Source organism: Neomonachus schauinslandi, chromosome 5, assembly GCF_002201575.2.
Source record: "Neomonachus schauinslandi chromosome 5, ASM220157v2, whole genome shotgun sequence".
In the NCBI taxonomy this organism is placed as follows: Eukaryota; Metazoa; Chordata; class Mammalia; order Carnivora; family Phocidae; genus Neomonachus; species Neomonachus schauinslandi.
Window position 1 is genome coordinate 88355247 of NC_058407.1, and position 22523 is coordinate 88377769.

Here is a 22523-nt window from a genome sequence, read left to right on the forward strand (position 1 = left end):
TACTTGACTGAGCTGCAGAACAGGCACACGAGAGCGAGCGAGCGAGCGAGCGAGAGAGGGAGGGAGAGAAGGAAAGGAGAGAAGAGGGGAGGGGTGGGGGCGAGAGGTAAATAGTCTTAAATCGGAAGGGAGCTGCTTCTCTGTGGTCTTGACAAGCGCTGCTTGGGCTCCGCCGGCTCAGTAATAACTGAGTGACCTTTTCTTTGGCTGTATTATGTCTGGCTGGGAAGGGATTGCATTTTGCAGCTGAGAGCCGGAGCTTCCTTCAGCTCGGCTCCTCGCGTGCTGCTGGGGTAAGTTGTCTTGAGCCAGGACGGAGAGAAACAGCCTCGGACTGCAGTTGCCTAAAAGGAGGACACCTGTGGCTCAGATGCGGTCAACACCATTACTTGGCGGATCCTTGAGGACCTCATTATTTTAAACTTAAAAAATAGAGATTTCCCTCCCCCTCTTTTTTTTTTTTTCAAACAATGCTTCTTTTTGACCTTTCCCAAGGAGAAGCCCTACAAAGCAGCCACTGTGCTTTCTGAACGGCCTCCCCCTGTATCGCTTAATTGAGAAGGTAAGTGCAGCAACTGTGTACACACGCGTCGGCTTATTTGTGGTGTGTGTGTCTGCGGGTGCGCGCGTGCGTGTGCGGATGTGGGTATTTTTTTCTTCCCCAGCCTCTCCTAATGAGGCATAAACTGGAGCTGCAGCCCAGCTCCGCACTGCAACTTTCACTCGGGCTGCAGCTCTGCGGAGACGGTTTTGTTTAAATCATGTGAGGCTTCACTATTTTTATGATGAGACATGAAATAGATGCAGGCGGAAGATGTTGATGGAAGGAGGGAGAGCGGCTGCGGCGCGGAATGTCTCAAGTACGACTCGAGTGGATAATAGTCAAAGTTCAGGATGAGCCGCCGCATTTCCACACCCCTGACTCCCGGGGAGAGAGGGGCAGGGAGAGTTGGGAATTAGGAGAGGTTCGCTCTGGCCTGGCCCATTGGAAGGCAAGTCAGCGCTTAGGTGGGTTCCGGACCCACTCTGTGTACTTGCTGGAATCCACAGCCCCCCTCCCCCAAGAGTTGAAATTGCAATCTTTTGGTTCTTGTCCACACTTCTGCCTCTCCCCACTTTTCCATAATAAGAAAAGGTTGTTCCTGCGACATGGAAAAGTGACTATTTGCCGGGGGGGGGGGGGGGGGGGGGGGGGAAAGGCCACAAGAGAGGTTCCGTGGAACAAGGTGCCTATGTCCTAAGAGGCTGAGATTCAAACTGATGCAGCACATTTTTACGGGGGCTACCCAGATTGCTGTTATGAAATACAAGTCAGATTTATGATCTTTTTCATATTGAACATGATATGCTATGCTAACGCTGCATGTGACAGTTTAATCAAATCCATTTGTTACCACGAAGCTAAAAGGGGCCGCTGGGATTTTAGGATTACGGGGCAGAGTTAGGGAAGCATGTGGCTTTGTCATTCGCCATCATTTTGCACACTGCCACACTGCGAGGGGCTCTGTGTGTGCGCTCTGTCTCGTCTGGCCGCCCTCATCCCTTCCCCCACCCCCTGCCGCCACTCCGACCCGCTCCAAAGTGGCTTCACAATAGTCGGTCCTCGGCGGTGTAGGCTGCGCACCAGGTCCACACTTGAGCTAAATCCAGGAGAGCCCCTTCCACTTCTACCTTGGGCTTGGTGCTCAATGCGAAGCTGCTGCAACTCAGGCACGCCTAAGTCAACTCATGCAGAAAAAGGAGAAAAGTTTTGGTAAGGTTACAATCTATCATAGATGCACTTTGCCGGCGCTCGGCACTCTTGGCTGCTCAAAAGCTTTCCTGCTCTTCTGCTGCTTTTGTGTCTTTTTAAAAGATCCGAAATATTATTGTTGTAACTGCTTTGAAAGACTGCTGCTTAAACCCATTAATCTTGCTAGGTGCAACAAATACTGCTACATTCTTTGCAAATCATCCCTGTGTGGCTGCAAAGACAGGACCACAAAAGGCTAGAGCATAAACTCCGCGAGGCATTCTTTGTTACAGTGTATGTATGTTTCTTATTTTTATTATTATTATTATTTATTTATTTTTTTTTTGCATGTGAGCTGCATCAAAATTGAACTCAGTCTTGCAAATCTCTTGTTGGCCTTTGCCAAGCACTAGCACTTTGCTGCCATGGTAACTGTAATTAAACTGATAAGAGTGGAAAAATGTCAGTATCTCTGAGCCTTGCAGCTGCATTGGAGAAAAAGGGAATCAAATTGGTTCCCAGCTCCATTGCTCAAAAAGGGGAGGGGGTGGTGGAAGGATGGGGAGGGGGTTGGGAGTTGAAGGGGCAGAACAGAGTTAAGCAGCTCCAGCGCCTGAGATCTGGGGACATCTATTTGCATTGTTGTCCCTTAGGGGGCTGCAGCCTGTAGGGATGCTCTGGGCCAGTGAACAGAGGGAAACAAGCTTTTAGGCCCAAACCAGTTCTCCAGTCGGGTCTGGGGGCTGGGGAGAGGATGAAGATGGGCAGGAGGAGAGAAAATCTTTTGTTTGGTACCTCTTGGCAATCGAACGGCCACGTTGGCCAAATTCTTTTAATCTGTGTCACTGCTCCCAGCTGCAGAACCTGCATTCCCATTTTAGCATCTTCCTGAGGCACCTCATCTCTGCCAACCCCCTTTATGTATTCCCTCTTCCTGTTCCTTCTCCCAAATTGTTCTCTGTGAATCTTCCGACAGGGACAAAATGTTTTCCATTCACTATGTGTAGTTAGTCCAAAAATATAAAAGACTGTGTCTAAGTGCTGCAAATCTTTGATTATGATTATTTTTTTTAAGCCCCTGTGTGTTGTGGAGTTGTGGTTACTTTGTTGTGTGAACTACTGAAGCTGAGCCTGCGCGGATGAATGGCACCGAACAAGGGAACATAATGGAGGCAATCAACCGTTAGGCCGCCTCACAATGCAATCCAGGCAATTAAAAGCTCACCAGAGTTTAAATGAAATGGTTCTACTTATTTCTGCACACCACACTGCACAGGCGATTATTTATGTCTTTTTTTTAATTATGATTTCCCTTAAACTGTCAAATAACTCAGAATGGCAGGGTCTCAGAGGCAATAAGAATTTCCCTCAGAACAATTTACATGCCAATCTAAAACTAGTTATGAGTCCTGATGTGCTATGAGCAACTTGTGAAATGTTTCTCAGCTCTGAACACATAACTCTACCCAGTCATGCTCTTCTGGATGGTGAGGGGGGCTGCTGATGCTTTGTGTCTTTTAGGTACATGGCAATGTAGTGACTACTAAATAGTTCTTTTTCTACAACTGTTAACTTGCATCCTATTGAAACGATTTCCTCTCCAAGAGAAATGTGATGATGTTCTCTAAAAGAAGGCACCAGGTTTTTGGAGTGCAAAATATCAAACTCCTTCAAGCCCAAGGCCAAACAGAAAGTAAGAGTTTCAAATATTAATTGGCCTCTGAGTGCTAAATTAAAATGTCAACACAACAAAAACATTTTGTGAAGACAAGCAGGGTAGTGTTACTTGTGCCAAATGTTGGTATTCCCTGTCTTGGTTGCAAAGTGTTTTGAATAAAGATAGCTGACCTTCTACGCTTGATGGTAGTAACTGAACTGAGGGAAATATAGCTGAGCTACAACTGAAAAGGATTTTAAAATTTCTTTCAGCTTTGTGATATGAAAAAATAATAGCCTTATAAATTGGCTAATCAGAATAGCCACTCATATCTCTTGATGTCTTCAATAGCAAAATACAGAATGCCATTTCGTAAATCAAAATTTCCCCCTCTCCCCAGGTATATGGTTAAGATGTACTTGGATATGTTCTGTACTGTAATTAATAGGATTTATTCCTTGTGGAACCTTGCTAGAAGACGGTAACTAGTTCTGATCAAAGAAACTTCATTTGTTAGAAGTTCTAGAGAGTGAGATTTAGCAGAGCTATCAAGGGTTATGATTAATCTACACTAGACCCTCAGCTCCTTCAAAGAAAAGGAACAGAAAGCAGGCTATAGGAATAGCACCTGCTCTTCGGCACAACTCTCGCCGCGAGTCTGCAGCTCCAGCTACCACGGCTGTGCACATCATGCTTTCTTCCCTGCCATACCCTCTTCCATTACTCTGCCAGAGAAGTTCTTTTCTAATGGAAGTTCAGCATCATAACGATGTTATGTGCAATCCATGTATTCTTTGTAACGAGAAAAGTTACTCAGCTCTGAGAGTACAGTGCCTTGGTGTCTCTTATCAGTGTGATGAAAAAAGAAAAAAAGACTGTGGAGGTAATGGACGTGAAGCCTTCATCAGAAGGCATAAGGGAAACTAAAGGAGGGCTGGCTCCTTGGGAGTAGGGAAATACTCTAAGATCATAGCCTGGCTTTTCTTTTCTTGAAACTGTTTCAAGTGCATCCACATTTGGTGTTTTGTATAGTTTAAAAGTTTCTGCATAGGAGAGGAAGCATCCTATAGGAGTGGAAGCTCTGGACTGTAAGAAGACCACCAAATCTAGTACTTCACTGTCATTCAGTTTTGAGCGAGTCCTTAAACGCTCTTAGGCCTCTGCATCACAATTTGTAAAGCGAGGGAGTTAGGAATCGATGATGTCTACAGTATTTTATAGCGCTTAGAATGAGTTACTTGATAAACATGAAGTTCTGACTAGTTGGTCCAGCTTTTTTTTTTCTTTTTTTTTTTTGAGCTGGGTGTTTGACACTTGGGAAAGAAGAAGAAACTCAAAGGGGAATAGCCTTTCATTGAAAAAATTTCAGTCCAGTTGTAGAACCTACAGAACTCAGCTAGACTCCTTATACATGATGGAGATATATGTCTAAAATAGATAAACATCCTATGTCTAGTGCACTATAGATATATGCATGTAATATATTTATGTACATATGTTTATTTAATTTATATGTATTTAGATTTTACCTTCTGTTGTTTTTTCTTTCCCTTATAAAATAAATAAGTGCGTGTTTATGGTAATAGATTAATCCTGTACTTTAGTTTTCTATCAAAGCATGTAGTATACAGTGAGGTAAGCTGCCATTAATAGAGGCACCGACTGAAGTTTTTGTGAGTATAGATTCATTTTAAAAATTTTAACATAAGGAATAATTTTGAAATATCAAGAGCACAGAAGGAAGTATTTGGATGCAAACAAGCAATATCGTATTGGTGAGCTTTTTGGATGACTGTACTGTGTGTTTAACTATAAACATGCCCACTGCTAAGTCAGGTTAGTGTAATCCCAGAAGAGTGTCCCCTCTTCCACCATCAAGCACATAGCAAGCGAATTTCTCACCAATAGAGAAAAACTCATTCTTGACTCTTATAGGCTGTGCACGGACTCGTTTGTTAAATAGCTTTCTTGAAGATTGTTAGCCATTCACTCACATTTTCTTCCCAAAGGAACCACCCTATGTAGAGAATTATTAGAGAAAACAAAATTATTTAATGTTGCTTAACTTGGTGTATACAATGCCAACTCCCTATATACAACAAGAATGTGTTATTTTCACCACTTTGTATGCGTGACTTTCTAGATGATTTAATAAGGACTGTCTAATGTTTGATTGAGCCTTTTGTTTCCAGAATTTAGCGTGATTTGGTATGCCCCTACAGAAGAAAGTCTAACGCTCCTCGAGAAACGCAGCGTTAAATAGGAAACTTGTGTAAGGTCTTTTGACCTCTTCTGATTCCTTCTTGTAGTCCCAGCTCTCTTTCTTGTTTTTGTCTTCCTTTAGGTATACAAATGCTCTCAGTCCAGCCAGACACCAAGCCGAAAGGTTGTGCTGGCTGCAACCGAAAGATCAAGGACCGGTATCTTCTAAAGGCACTGGACAAATACTGGCATGAAGACTGCTTGAAGTGTGCCTGCTGTGACTGTCGTTTGGGAGAGGTGGGCTCCACCCTGTACACTAAAGCTAATCTTATCCTTTGTCGCAGAGACTATCTGAGGTAGGAATTATCCTTGCACACCAGTGATGACTGGATACCTTTTAAAATACTTTTGTAAGTGTATTTTTTGGGGGTTTCATTTCTTTACGGCCAGCTTATATCCCTGAAAGATGTTGACCTGTCAGCCTTCAAAATGTCGCCAGGTGCCTCGGATGCAAATTCTTGCTTAAGGAATGGCCAAGAAAGCCTCATATCTAAAGTGTTCCCATTTAGCCAGCCTGGATGCTCAGATTTAGAAATAGGTGATTCCACTGCCCAAAGGAAACCGCCAGTTCATGGCAAGGATGTATTTGGTAGAAATCAGCATGTAAGTGTTGTATTACACCCCACGGACAAGGTAGGCTGAGCTTGACCCCAAGAGTTACTCAGCTATCTTCTGTTTCTGATTTGTCAAAGAAAGGCAGTTTGAAATTAGCTGGTATTTATTAGCATGGTTATTATACAGTTTTGAAAACTTTCCCCAAGTGTGAATACATCCCCCCACCCTCAGTGGCATTCCAAGTGGCCATCACAAAGACATCACTGAGCATTAACAGCCTCAGACTTGCCAGTAGCATTAAGGAAATGAGCACAATAAAGATCTCCATCATTATGGGGAGATGATAGCCACCCTCTAAACTGTAAACATCTGAACAGTTTGATAACAATTCATATGCTCTTGCTTAAAAAACCGTGAAGCCCACTAAACTTGTTTCCCAGCATTTAGCACTCAACACATGAACTTCTATTTAAGAAAAATTATTTTGCTTTTCAGGGAACTTTGTGATTTGATTCAGCTGCAAATTACATATATTAATAAAGTAGGACCTATCAAATTAGAGAAATGATATATGGCATCATTTGGGTTTTCATATTTAATACAATTAATCATTTTTCTAGCCTGACATTAAGCGATTTATTTTGAATTTTTTTCCTTTATGACACAAAATTTATCAATCAGCCCTAGCTCCTTAACCATCTTGGTCATTTGGAGAAGTGTTTTCTAGGGAATCTGGTGCTTCCCTGTATATAATTCAGTCATTTCTTGGTCTGATTTAATCTTTATCTAAAAATATTTATCATTTGATTAGAGGTAGTTTAAAAGGGTGAATCCAGGACTGTTTTTCAGATTCTACTCTTTCCCCCTCCTAGGACTGCCTCATCTGACAGCCTCCTGGCTAATTATGACCACTTGTTTCTAGTCCTCTGTGTTCCAAGGGCACAAAATACATGCAGGGTGCCAACAATGGGGAGTGACTCTATAGCCAGGATTTCCCTTATTGTGGTGGCACAACTAATCAGAATTAACTTATTCCATGAATTCTCTTAGAACTTCAGTCTTTGAACTTTTTCTTTGAAATAAAAAATTTTTTCCTCTGCTCATTGTGAATTAGAGCCTCATTTCCACATAAAGCGTTTGCATTTGCTTTCAGTGATTTAACAATGCTTCCTAGTTTTGCTTTATCTTCACTAACCAATAGTCATGGTTTTTTTTGACTCTTTTTTTGACTTTTACATCTGTTTACAACTGCAGTGTGTCAAGTGGATTTATGTAACAATGATTCCAAAACAAGGAGTTTGTATAGTGTGGGCGAGATTAAGGTGTTCTAATAAGCAATAAAGGTAAAAATTAAGTAAGATTTAAAGAAAGTATGTTGATATAGCTGGATTTTAAAAAATTTATACTTGGCCAATGAACTACCTGTATCGTGAGTTAAACTGTTTTGCAGTTGTGAATATAGTAGCAAGCACAGAAAGAAACCTTAGACTTGTTTTGTGTTATTCTTCTTTATGGTAATAAAAATATGATGTTAAACTGCCATTTGATAGTCTCAAGTAAGTGTTTTGTTGGAAACGATTTATCAAAACAGTTTCCGTATCAGAAATGCTTATCTTTCTCTAAGATAGATTTTTTTGGTAACATAATTTCCAATAGGCTCGAACTTCTAATGTTCGTTAACTTGTTAAAAAAAAAAATCATACCCTTTCAAATCAAAACCCTGGTCCTGATTGCCAATATATTCATTTCTCAGAGTATAATTTCCTCTTAAATTGGTCATTAAATGGCCAGTTGTTATGTTAACAGCCTAAGGATTGTTAACATTTCAAACTAAGTTGTTAACAGCAAGCTTGTTCCTGTATTTAAACTGAAGGTTTGTTGTATATAATGTGACTTCTTTGGCAGGGAGCAATTCATCAATACTTAAAAATTGTAGAGGTGAAATGGGGGATTGGAATGTGTGTAAAACACTGTGTTATGTGTTATAGATTATGCTGCAGATGTGGTATGTAGTTTTATGAAAGAAGTGTGTATCAGTGAAATTGTGTCGATGTTCAGCAGCATGTCTCTTACTGGAATTTAATAGTCTAATTCTGCATGTCAGATAGACAAATACAATTAGGCAGACTTTATTTATAAATTAATTTCTTTAAATGGTATAGTCGTTCAAAAATGTTTATTGGATGCCTGCTGTGTGAGAGGCATAACTTTAGGTAATAGACAAAATTAAGAAAAATAAAGGTGTGCCTAAAATTGTTACTATCTAATTGTTTATTAATTACACAAAATCTGTAATATGATCAGTGAACAAGTAATATTCCATGGCTGTCTTCTAGAGCTTTGAAAATCATTTTTCTCATTTGCCTTAGTTCACATTTCCTTTTTGTATTTTGTATTTTGCACAGTCAGCTTAACCATTTAAATCCGATTCACAAGTGGTTTTGTTTTGGTTTTTGGTGATTGGATAGTGTGTAATTTCTTTAAGACACCAAACAAGCCATAAATAACTTACAGGTTTGTATTTCTCTGTCTAAATTAGTAGGCATCAGTAAGTAAGAATATGGAAAATGATAAAGAAAAAACTAGTTTTATCTCTATCTGTACTGGTGAAGTATTAATTGTAGGTATTATCTTGGGCCAGATAATTTTTTCGTATCTAGAGAAGAGTGAAATATTTTTGCCAATTGTAATTAACTTCCTAATTAACTTCTCCTTCCAAAAAAGAAGACAAAAAACACTTCTAATGCTGAACAATGAGTCTTGAAGTTCTAACATTTTATTTTGCATTACTTTGAGTAGTGATAGTGATGACATGTTTTTTCAAGTTCTTTGAATAATGAATATAAGAATTTAAATCATAAGATATTTTCCTAGAGTTATAGAAACTATTATTACAGTAAATATGATTTCTCTCAGATTTTTTTCCTTCTTTGTGGCACAATTAGCTATACTTAAGAAAAAGAAAGATGATTTTACCATTTATATACTAAGTTCCAGATCTTAACAATTCATTTTCTATAACAGGGCTGGTATAATATCCTTCATTTTTCTATAGTATATACAATGCACATACCTGATGAGAGAGCATTTGCCAGTTTGTAGGATTATTCTCTGCCTTTGGAAATTCATTAGATAAAGGAACAGAAGGACTGACTTTTAAAAGTTCCCCTGTTAACATGCTTTCTGCCTTAAACTAAGAAGCCAATCTGCCCATCAATATTTATATGCCAAGACCTAGAAATGTGTATGTTAAAATACATTTTTTAACATGTATCCAACACATTTGTAACTTTTTTATTTTTAAAGTTGGAACTGATGACAAATTAGACAAGGGAAGCATCTTTATACCTTGAACTAGAGCTTACAACTAATAGAATACCCAAAGTAAATTAATAATTATTGTGTAAATACAGCAGTTTTAGTAATGATGTTTACGGGACTCTAGGCACTGCTAATCTATCTATCATCCTTGTTTCAGTTTGGAAAATATGAAAAAAGTAGTTAATGTGTAATCGGAGTTTTAGAATTAAAATTTTGTGGCAAGTGTTAAGAAGTCAGAACCAGGAGCAATAACAAACTACTTTACTTTGCAACTTGGAGGCAGTAAAGAATATCAGAATTTACCACTCAAGAGTTTGGGCAATTTTTGCTTGTTTTTTTGTTAAGCCTAAAACTTCTTGTATATTTTAAGCATCAAGTCGCTGTAGGCTGGATCTTGTATCTCTGAATGGAGTCTCAGCAGAGAATGTATTCAAAGCCGTTTGCTCTGATATATAGCATGGAAGCTGCTTATATAGCTCTTCCTATATGAGAAGCTGAAAATGCCTTATATAAAATTTAATGTAATTGGCTATTTTTATATCTGAGAATGATTTGTTTAAAATGAAACTGCTGGGAGAGAATGATGCTTCGTGTGCCACCATAGCTGTCAATTAAGAAAAAAGATTTGAAACTGTTATGCTGACTACAAATTTTACATGCTTTAATATAGTAATATAATGACTTTCAAATTGAAAATTAAAATTAAATGCTACATAGAGTATTCATATGGCTATAACTCTTTCACACTAATCAAATCTGGTGCCTCTAAATTTTTATATAAGGTTAAATTTATATTAGTACATAATTACAACCTTAAAAGTAAGCACGAATGTGTTGTTTATATTATTTTATCTGACAACTCACTGCAGGGGTACTTTTTTTGTGTTGAATAAAGTGTTTATTCTTTTTTTCCCTTCATTGTTCTCTTTTTAATATTAGGCAGTTGAAAATAACTTCCCCAGCAATCACTGCATTATTATTATCTGAACAATCACTTTTTATTGTTGTAAATTCTGAAAATTTAAGCTTTTACATTGAATTAAACTCCTCCCAAATGAACTTTTTTTCTACAAGCTTTATTTGAGTTTTCTTAACACTTCATTATAATCATAATTTTTATCATATTTAAATGTGTAACCTAATCTTAGTATTATGAAATCTTTTAACATGAGTGTATTAAACTCCACGGTCTATTAAAAAATATTGTTATGTTCCTTGTAAATGATCTGACCTTATTTATAGCTTTATAAGAAGCTGTAATTTTAAGTCTACTTTTTTGTTTTATCATAGGAAAGCATTATTGAATTTTATTTCAAACATTTTAGGCTATATACTATTCAAGGACCAGTACAAATCAGGAGCCATCATTTTGTTTTGTGCAATACTTTGAGAGAGTGCCCCTCATTTTGGGAAAAATTGGTGGACTTTCTAAGCCACAACTCCTCTGCTACAATCTCAGTTCAAAATATTCCATCTACATGTAAAATGTCTCATTTATAAATTTATCTACAATATCTCTCTGTTCTTATTCTGTAATGCATCCATTTTCAGTGAATGAGTATTTGACATAATGAATTATTTTAGTTTTGTGATTTTTGTTTTGGCTTGTTTTATAGATGAGATATTTTCACCGAAAATACCTCCCTCAAGAATATTGAAAATATGAAAATACTTCACACTGTTTCTATATCTTTACTGGTTTTTTAAATCTTTTTATAAAGCATGGAATACTTCCGTCAGGTTAGTTTTCACACATGCGATGGATAAGTAAGACACACCTGACTTAGCAGAAAACCATTCTGTTTCTACAAGTATATTTAGGATGAAATGCATCTGCAAGAACTACATTTGAGAATTGCTAAAATTGCTTATTTGGCACTTTATAAATACATAGAACTCTGGGAAAGAATCTCTATTTTTGGTTGCTCTTAGAGTATATCAAAGTAAGCCAGCACTTCATTTATAAACTCACCATTAACTTCCATTAAGTGACTAATAATAAATTTTAATGTTGTGTTTTGACTGCATAAACATAATTTATTAAGGAATCTCATTTTAAAAATGTGCTGAAAGTGGTAATTTTGTAAATGGTTTTGATGAATATATGCATTGTAGAAATGTATTATGTAGTTCAGGTTTTTGCCTCACATAAAAATTATTTAACCTAAAAGAAGAATTGCACCAACCTTAGGCAACCATTATATTTTCCTTCAATACCCTGTGAGGCATTGAAATCTTATTTTTTTGCATTTGGTTTGAAAACATTTTCCTATTCCTATGAGAGTGTCTTCTATTACTCAAAATTATATACTGCAACCTCATCCTGTCTTCCAAAATATATTAACTAACATCTCTCACTTTAATCTATATAAGAGTTGTAAATGCAGGAGAAGGTCTTGAAAACAAGGAAAGTAAAAATAAAAACAGCAATATTCTTTTTATTCAATTTACCAGATATTTTTTAAATGACATTTGCATTAGCCGTGTTTCTTCAAAAAGACATTTTTCTTTCATTTTAATTTTTTGTTGGCTTATACAAGTGATTACTCCTACAGATACATTGAATTTCCCCTTGTTAAGCATTAAAGAGGTGTAAGTATGTATATGCATGCTGCCCATACACATAGCAGAATCTATATGACCTTAGAATGAACATTAACTTTTTTCGTAATTGACTTTCACCAGATCATCATCATTTGACAGGCTTTAAAACTTGTAAAATTAGATACTTGATGCCAGCTAATTTCTTAGTATTGTAAATACAGCACCGACTTATTCTTATCGAGTGTTCACCATCCTAAGAGGAAAGACAAGTTTTAGAATACTATAGAATGCCCAAGTATATTCCCTTGTGATTTTTATCACCTAATTCTGTTTTTCTCAGCTCTGATGGAGTTTGATACTGTCTGGTCTATATCTGTTTCCCCCATCATAACATGTTTGTTTTAATGATTAACCATATATTTCCCTTTTCAAGCTACTTATAAGAAATTTATTTTGGCCGCCTGGGTGGCTCAGTTGTTAAGCGTCTGCCTTCGGCTCAGGTCATGATCCCAGGGTCCTAGGATCGAGCCCTGCATCGGGCTCCCTGTTCGGCGGGAAGCCTGCTTCTCCCTCTTGCACTCCCCTTGCTTGTGTTCCTGCTCTCGCTGTCTCTGTCTCTGTCAAATAAATAAAAAAAAGAAAGAAAGAAAGAAATTTATTTTGAGGTGGAAGCTTACATTGTGAAGCAAGGAGTGTGGCATTTAGATCTTCTTACTTTAAAGCAATTTCTTTTGCTTATTGAGGCTTTTTGTCCCTTATTATTAGTTGATAACTTTCCTCTAAGGGAATTAGCACCTAAGCATACTCTTTTATTATATTCATCAAACATATTTGCTATATTCACAAACTACCCACATCAGTCACCTGTGAATTCACCTGTAACTTTTGGCCTTCTCCCATTATTACCATCACTTCCTGATAGATCTTTTCATCCCAATAATACTTTTTGTAGTTATGTAAAGATTCTAAGTCTTTTGCTAATTTTTTTTTCCTTCAGAGTGCCAGTTTTTTATGATGCAAAAATCTCTAGCTGTGGACTTTACTAGTTTAAAACAAAATCACACTTGAGATAAATAATCATCTTGGAATAGTCAGATCTCTGATTTGAAGTTGTGTGTGAAGCTGCGTGTATTAAGTTACACTCTAACCAGCATGTGTTGTTATGATTCAATTTAATATTAAAAACTCTCCAACTGGGCTACAGGGAAAATAAAAGACTTAGGAATTCAAAGATTATTTGCAAAGGAGTACAACAAAGCCATATTTAAATAAAATTGTTATTACCAATGCAGTAAAGCATCATCTACATTAAACCCATCCTACTAATAAAAACAGGAAATCAGTTTTAGTAAACATAAATATCAAATATGACAAGGACTAGTAAAGGGGAAGGAAACTTCATAAAATGTGCTAATGCGAACCCTGTATAGTAATCTAAATACCACTGAGAAAAAATAAATTCCCATCTCATTTATAATGTGGGATCCCAACAGGCAACTTCAAGAAGAAAAAAGAACATTTTGGACTTGCTAGTTTATTCTCCTGTTCTAAAACTTTCAGAACAATGCTATGTTTTTATTATAAAATTCTAACAGAGGTGCATACTATTTTTGAAGTTATTTTGTTCTCTTGTTGTTACATTACAAAATCTCTTAAGTCTTGTCCCTTAATAGATGGCTCGCATTTCCCCCAAAATGGCTGGTTCAGGGCTGTTACATTTCAGAATACCCATGGCATGAAACGTGATGCTTATTTTGTATTTATCAACTACTCAATAAAAATATATTCTGACCAATAGCCAAATATTAGACCGGGTGAGATGAGCAATTAGTACCTGTTTCTTTGCTTAGATGAATGGGGGGGGGTGAATGGAAGAGAGGTGAATGGAAAAAGCAGTCATACTTCTAACACTAAATATGAGTATTATCTTCAGTGGGCAGGTTTATTTGTATTTTCCAGGTGAGAAGTTCAACTATACTGTGAACATAATTTTAAAGCCTGTAAGTATTGCATGTGAATTTCCACTGAGAGAGCATTTGTGCTTTGGGAGATACAAAGAAATTATAAGTTATTCAATTTCCTTAAAACTCATAAACTAGTGTTCTCTGTGGCTATTTATTAGAAAAAAAATTTGGAAAGTTTTTGAGCTGAAGGATCCCTTCTTTCCACAGCACGTCCTTGCTGAGTGGGTAGTAATGGAGTTTATATTTGTGATTACACACTTTGCTATCCCTCTAACATTTAAAAATTGAAACCATTTAGTTACTTAACAAATATTTGAGTGCCAATACCTCATTCCTATAAATAATGAATATGGAATATTATATTTCTAATTGATTTTCTATAATATATAAACATAAAGTTATTAATATTTTACTATGTAAAGAATAAGGTAGACAGTAGGAGAAATTTGGGAAGAACTTAAGGGCAAATTATTTTTCAAATTTTCTACAACTGACGTCGCTATTTGTTGTTCAATAACTAAGTAAAATATGTAAAGAGGTTTAGCCTAGTTAGGTCCCAAGGAAGCAATACAGAGATGAGAAGAGGTATACTCAGAAGAGATTAGAAGAGGTTTTTTTTTTTTTAAGATTTTATTTATTTATTTGACAGAGAGAGAGACAGCTGGAGAGGGAACACAAGCAGGGAGAGTGGGAGAGGGAGAAGCAGGCTTCCCGCCGAGCAGGGAGCCCGATGCGGGGCTCGATCCCAGGACCCTGGAATCATGACCTGAGCCGAAGGCAGGCGCTTAACGACTGAGCCACCCAGGCGCCCCTAGAAGAGTTTTTGAGGAAGAGAGGTTATAAATAATATTTAAAAGTTGGGCTCTGTAAAAATCCTTTTGTAAGCCAGTAGTCCTATTACAGAAGCTGAGCTCTGAGCTTCCTGGTTATATCTTGGATGCAGGGTAAGACAGAGTTAGCTCTGTAACTTTCATACAATTTGCATGTTTTCTTTTCTCTTATCACAGATATCAGTACAATCAACAGAAGTACAATGGACACCCCTTATAAAATGCTTAGCATCATTGGTCCCCATTTTCTCATTCAACATTGTTCTTATTGAGGTGGTGACTTGAGTAAAGAACTGAGAAGGCGAAGGAGCTAGCCATGGGGGTGTAGATGAAGGGCATTCCGGACACAGGGAGCAGCCCATACAAAGTCCTTGCAATGGGAGCTTTTCTGATGTGTTTGAGGAATATCAAGGATGTTTGTATGGGGTAGGAATGAACAAAAGCAGAAGAGGCAAGGATTAGAAGCAACCATTAGGTGGTCCCATGGTATTCCCTGTTGCTGTTACAATCAGGATGGCCCTATATTTTTCTAAATGTTCCATAAGGAAGTGGTAATACTTCTGTTAGAGAATTGCTGTGAAGCTTATTCAGATAGGGTGTTCCAGACTGAGTTCCATTTGGGATTACAGAACTCATCAGGCAATGTATACATGGTAGTATTTCAAGGTGAAATACAAAGGAGTGTCCATGTTGATGAACTCAGGCTGCCAACACAGCATGCTTAAGTGTAACACCATGGCCAAAGATGTTGTTAAGCTCTGTCCTGATCACAATGTAATTTGTATTTTTTGAATACTTGAGTAATAAAAATTGCAAAGATGTGGATTTTTCAAAGGCTCTCTGATGGGTGATTACTTTCATTATTTTAAAAGTTAAGCCAAGCCTTATTAAATTATTTTCTAGTATAAAATATTTAAAATAACATATTAATTATTATAAATGTTTCCAAATCCAGCATCGAGAGAAAATGCATCAAAGACCTATTAACTTCTTTAATCGTATTCTTGATGAGATGGGCCAACTGTTACATAAGCGTTCTCTTTATACTCCTATTTTCCATTCTTAACCTAACCCCAGTTCACTAATTTTAGTTTCACATCAAGAAGTGCTAAGGATTATTCTTCAAAACTAAAAGATGAATATGCATTTCTGTTTGTGAGAGTGGGATTTGTCTGTACAAATTGTCTTTACTTTGAAAAATGAAAAAAAAATTTTAAACTTAAATACAAATGAAAGTACTTGAGCCTATATTTATGTTTATAAAATAGGCTGGGATGCATCATGAGTATTGGCTGAGAAGCTGTGCTAATGTGCTTTGAAATCTTACAAAGAGGCACAGCATGAATGGGTGAGCTTTCAAAACAGTGGCCAGGCCATATACACTTCATCACAAAGAAATCCAAAACATACTTTTCAGAAAGCAAGGAGAAGGTGGTGGCCAGATGGCTTTACAAGTCTTAATTTCTCTTGTCACCTTGTACACCCTGAGTGCTTCTTTTTGTTAAAATTTCTAGCAGCCCTCCTATTTTTTTGGTAGATGGGACATTTGGAGTCCCTGCCATCTTGTCCTGGTTGAGTTGAAGATCTGTATTCCTAATCATTTTGTGATTCTCACCTACCAGAGCACATCAATTTGAGCTTGATTTTAAGGAAAAGTTGCTTGATCTTGACCTGACAGTTTGCTTGGTATTTAAATAATGTTGGTAATAATAGTTATTAAACTAGCAATTATCTTTGCAATAGAGACCACTTGCTTATTTGGCTAAAGGTGTTAAATGACTTGTGTTCTTGATCAATGGTAGATTTCTGCAGTGACCTGAAAAAAAGTTGTACATTTTAAGGAGATGTTAAGTTGAAAAGAATATTTCTGATTTTCCTTTGAGGATTTATCTGCTGGGTAGTAAACACAGCCTTTCATTTTTAACCACAACTCACTTTTTTTTACAGTAACGAGCTTATCCTACATTCATTCTAACACAGCCAGTGTATTTTAAGTCATTTTACTGTGTATTTCTTATTGTCCTACCACATTGGGTGTTGCCCCTGCCCCACCAACTATCATCAATGGTAAATTAGTCATCTGTTGCTTTTATGAGGCATTCATCTGCTGGTTCTTACTTTCTGTATCACTTTATAAAAGGATAAAAGTCACACCAGTTCTTCTTAATTCCCTCAGCATCTTCCAAACTAGGTGAGGTTAGATTTAATCCTTCAATTTTAGAGATATGTCAAGCAGCATAATGGTGCTGAGTCCAGATTTGAAATCTGCCCTATTCTGCTACATCCCAGCTGTATATTACTAGGTGAGTTACTCAACCTCTCCAAGCCTCAGTTTACTCATCTGTAAATAGGAGCAATAGACCCATTTTATGAAGAAAGAATAGCACTGAGTTCTGAAGATAAAATAGTCAGAAAAGTAAACATTAGGAGAAGATTAAAGAAATGGATTAAGATATATTGTTTAAGAATGATTAGTAATCAAGAATATGAAAAGCTACCACTGTTACAAGATCTTTTACCAACTTTTTATTTACAAAGAAGTGGGAGGAAGAAATGCCAAAATACCATGTGTACCTGAAGCCATATGGGAAAAAATATTTCATGTGGAGATTATTAGAATTTGTTAAATTAAGATTATAGTATATTTTACATAAATGAAGATGAATTGGAATCTTTGGGGAAATTATCAAATGTGAGATTTTCTTTGTCCCTGAGATGGTAGGTTTCTGAAATATCTAACATGCCCACGCTCTCCACATTTTAGCATGTGAAAATTCTATGGCCCTTGTGAAGCATTACACTGACTATCCTATAGGGAAGAATTATATATAAAATTTCAGCTTGCTTTAGGTTTTCTGCATAGTCTTGATTTTTCCTCAGGTGGCAAGGACAACTGAATGCCAGTATCTTCTTACTGCGGTTCTTTTTCACAAAGCTCTCTAAACATTTTGATTATGTATCCTTATTCCTAAAGAAGTTTAAGTATACACCTTTAATTTAAATGTGTATTTACAAATCATAAATACTCTGTTGCACATTTTTTCAATTAGAAAAACTCTTTTAAAGGATAAGATATACAATTAATAGAAATAGAAACGCCGATAATTGTTTAAGCATCCCTGGGATTTATGCACACCCAATTTGGAGAGCGCTGTTATTTCTTAAAAGCTTTTTAAGCTTGATTGAAAGTTGTTTGGGAATGATACTCATACCCGTGACTACGATGGGGGAAGTATGGATACTTGGGGAAAGTTGTAAAAGAAAGATATGGTGGTTGTTGAAAGGAAAGGACTCTGTAAACATGAGCTAATATGCCTTGCTCTATTCTTTTAATATTAAATCAAGGTTTTCTTTCATGAGAAATGTGGCAAGGCAGTGGACTCTTTCTAATGCTCTACTCTAGTCAGTGGCAACATTAATATGAGGCAGGGTTTCTCCCCCTCCCCCCGCAAGCCCCCTATGCAGGACACAGTGAGATTTTAGACAGATAAATGCTAAGAGAACCCTATGTACCAAAGGCAGTGTTTACTGCATGTAATACATATCATTGTTTGTCTCCTGTAGTGAAAAATACTTGTGTCGTGCTGTTAAAATGCACTCCTGACAGACCAGTGCTTGCTATTATAGGGTCCATTGCTTAAAAAAATGATACACTGACAGAAATACAATTTAAGAAAATTTAACACCAAGGGTAGTCAACCATGTAGGCTACTATTAAGGGGCCAAAACTCAAGGCCAGGGGTTTATTTAAAAAAGAGGCACAGTTTATTTGCTGGTGGTAGGCAAAGTTAAAAGAAAAAAAAAAATCGAACTTGAATTCCTTGCTCTCTAGTCTGTAGAAAATTAATGAAAGCAACAGTTCAATAAGATTTTATTGCAGAAATGTTTAAGTGAAACATTTTAAGAATGCTTCGGAATTTTTAAACAGTTACTTACCATTTAGAAAGCTGTAACACTGTGATGCATAACAAATTGTTAGCATTGGATCCTAGGCACACCCAGTGATTTTCTTAAAATGTGTAGTCAGAGCTGGTTAATCTGAATCACTTTGTTCATTTCATTTTTGTGTGTGCAGTTTATAAATATATCTGAGATTGACAGGTCAGCAGTACCCACAATTACTACCATTTAAAATGTAAGCTATTGTCCAAGTACCCTTATGGGCATAGTTTGGTAGCTAAATGCATTGGATTTGTAACAAGGCCTTTTGAGAAGGAAAATAACTAAATATGAGATGTGATGAAATATGCTGAATTTCAGAAGAGTGCAGAATGTTCTAATGAATAAACTGCTACTGAATGATGATAGAGCATGTGCTTTTTAAGCTATCACATGGCCCAATTATTAGGGGAGAAAAATCCATGAATTTAGATGAGATGTATTATCTAATTTTACCATTTTAAAAACAAATCTGCCATCCAGTAATATTTGATGCCAACTGTGTACAGATTACATGTTCCTTTGGGAGAAAGGTTACAAAAGTAATGCAATAAATAATCTGAGTTTCAAGTAGCTTAACTTGGGTATCAGAGAAATAGAAAAACATCGTCCACCGCTATGGAGAATCGCAAATGTGTATCTTGCATTCTGTACCCTGATGGTATAGTCTTCGTGCGACACCTAGGATTGGGCCTTGGGAGGCACTTGGTCCTGCCCAGAAAGAATATCCGAAGACAAAATACAGTATTTTTGCAGATGTCCTCCAGAATTCAGTTGGCCTGAATCTGAAATATTCTACAACAGATTTGTTTTTTCTATGAGTATGGAAGGTAATGATTATTGTGAAATTTGTCCAAACACATTGTCCCGGGTGTCTGTGACTCAGCTGTGATGGAGAAAACCCAGAAATGCTTGCCGAGGAAGATTGTGACCCTTGGCACTCTTTGCCACAACCATGCAGTGTGGCTCTCCATCCGTGCATGTGTTTTAGTTATATTTCTAAAATTCCATATGTAGGCTTTCTTATATCATGGTATCTCCATACTCTCTGTTCTTACTAGAGGCTACAACTTCAAATCTTTTTTCAATTCTCATTTTTTTTAAGTTGTCTGAAGAAAATAGTACTTATGGTAGATTAGCTGAAAAAACTGGATGTGAAGCTATTTCTTCTGATAGTTTTAAAAGATATCCTTTGGATCCTTCCCGAGACCTATGTACTTGACCTTGACACCTGAAAATTCTTCACAGGATTGTACATCAGGGTCTTGCCTTTATTCTGTGTTGAAGAACATTTTAATGAACACCTGAAAAATTTTCAGTGTCTTAGGGATGCTCTTGTGGATTTTGTTTACTATGCCACGCAATGTCCTGCAGACTCAGTGCTGAAATTTCTCTCCATCTTAGAGTAAGAAAAGTTCCTGGGACTCTGAACTGATTAAATAGTGTTTTTCTTGGGCCTTGTGAATCATATATTGTTTACATTTTCCCTCTTTTCTTTGTCTTCTGGGAAGCTCAAGTCCAAATTTATTTTCTAACAACTGTTCAGAACTGCATGCTATGTTAATATCTTCTCCAGACTTTTATATTATCTTGCCATATTTTTATTATGATATTTGAAGCTATATATTTCATGTGAGGATGATTTTTGACATCACTGAAGTGAAATAGTTTAAATAACTGGAATGGAGGAGCTACAGTGGAGAAATCCCTGCTCTGGGAGGTGGGAGGCAGCCTCTCCTAAGCAAAGAGCTCTTTTACCTTTTCTCGAACCTCAGGGCCATTATAATTTCCCTGAGATTAAGCAAGATATGTTCTAGAACGCTTACTGGGCCAGAGTTAAGATATTTGAGGCCATCTACTTCTAAATAGGCCCTGTGATTCAACCCTGTAGTTACTCATCACCAGATGCAAGGTAGATTCACTGCCACCACCCTGTCACGAGCCAGCATTAATTGTAATCCTCTCATTTCCATTCTTTCCCTCATTTGCTGGATATTTCTACCATTACCATGATTCAACATTTTTCTGTGGAGTCCTCTGGAAACCTCATGTCACCATCAATAATCTTTGCTATATCCACAGTCTTTAGCAAGATGCTTTTTCCATCAAAGCATTGTCTTAACTGAGTTTCATCCATTGCTTTACCTGAAACCTGCCTCTCCTTTAGGGGGGGTGGTTTTTCCGTTCAGCTGTCAATAGGGCATAGGACTCCTTACTCTGAAATCTCACACTTCAGGAAGCCAAGAGGGAAAAGCTGACATTATCTTGGATACGCACAGTCATCCCCACTCATTACTAAAAATGCATCGTCCCATAAAATGCATGCAATCTGGTTACACGACCTGTTACCCTTAATCTCACTCTTGTCATTTCTCTCTTGCCATAATTCGGGGAGATTTCAAAAGTTTGTAGCTGACCCATCTGAAACCTAGCTCTAACTTATTGAACTTCTTTTTCCCTACTACTGAACATCAATCCTCCATTCCCAGGATCGCAAACAGCCTCTTGTCCTTAAAATATTTCATCTCAGGAATCCTAAACTCCAGAATTTCGTTGTCTCACTTGCAGTACAACTGCTGTTTGACTTCAAACATTCAGCTCTCCCAGTATGTCTTTTTTCCCCCTGATTTGGTCAAATCTGTCAGACTTCTGTCCTTGCCTGCCCAGTACTGAATCCCATTGTTGATCATTTGAGCCTCCTTTCCATCTTCTTCTACTGTGCCTGTCTTTCTAGTGCAGTGCTCCCCAAGGCCTCACCAAGGCTCTAGTCTGGCAACTTGGCATTGGTACAGCACTTTTTTTTTTCTATTCCTGTAGCATGGCTGAGCATTGCTGGAAATAAATAGAATACAGATTGATGCTCCCACAAATAATTGGTTTCCCCTCTCACCTGGCCTCCAGGGATGAATCATTTATTTGTCCTTGGCCAACATCCATACCCATGACCTTCTAAAGCTCTGCTGAACATTTACAGCTCCCCTAAAGGCCCTCTCTTTGGACAATTGTCCTGTCTCCTCATTCTCAGCAGATGCCTTTGCTGCCTTCTTCAAGATTGAAGCCATTAGGCTTGAAATGAATCAGCTTCTTGCCACTATTTATGTTTCATCTATCTTTTCCACTTATTTTAAAATGATTTTATCTTCCAGGGTGCCTGGGTGGCTCAGTTGGTTAAACATCTGCCTTCGGCTCAGGTCATGATCCCAGGGTCCTGGGATCGAGCCCCTCAACGGGCTCCCTGCTCCACAGGAAGCCTGCTTCTCCCTCTCCCGCTCCCCCTGCTTGTGTTCCTGCTCTCGCTATGTCTCTCTCTGTCAAATAAATAAATAAAATATTTTTTAAAATAAATAAATAAATAAATAAATAAATAAAATGATTTTACCTCTTCCTTGTGGGTGAAGTCTCCCTGTTCCTTTTAAGACCAACCCCATGGCCGTGGGCCCCATTCCTTTCAATATCCTGTGGATCTTCTTTTTATGAAGTATCTCCTTTTTCTTTGGTATCTTTAGTATCTTCTAGAAAATCTTGACACTTGACACATGAATATACTGTATCTTTCCCATTCTGAAAAAAAATATTTCTCCCGAATGAATATATGTTGGTACTATCCAATTCCTTTACTGTTTGAATTTTTCAAAAGTGTAGTCTATCCTCATCATCTAAACTTCCTCACCCTCATTGTGTGTCATCCACTTGCCACCTGGCTTGTCCCCTTACTGAAA

At 37.4% G+C, this 22523-nt stretch overlaps 1 protein-coding gene across 2 annotated transcripts in view; it reads left to right on the forward strand.

Annotated features, from left to right (window-relative positions):
* The first annotated feature begins 814 nt into the window (after positions 1 to 814).
* The window catches only part of LMO3 (LIM domain only 3), a 52796-nt gene continuing 31087 nt past the window's right edge, over positions 815 to 22523 (forward strand). The window contains exons 1-2 of one of the 2 annotated variants that reach the window (XM_021690609.1): positions 815 to 860; positions 5734 to 5947. In XM_021690609.1, the coding sequence (XP_021546284.1) occupies positions 815 to 860; positions 5734 to 5947 (260 nt within the window). Of the gene's footprint in view, positions 861 to 1728; positions 1754 to 5733; positions 5948 to 22523 lie in introns of those variants that run through there. The other variant, XM_021690610.1, reaches the window with a different exon arrangement.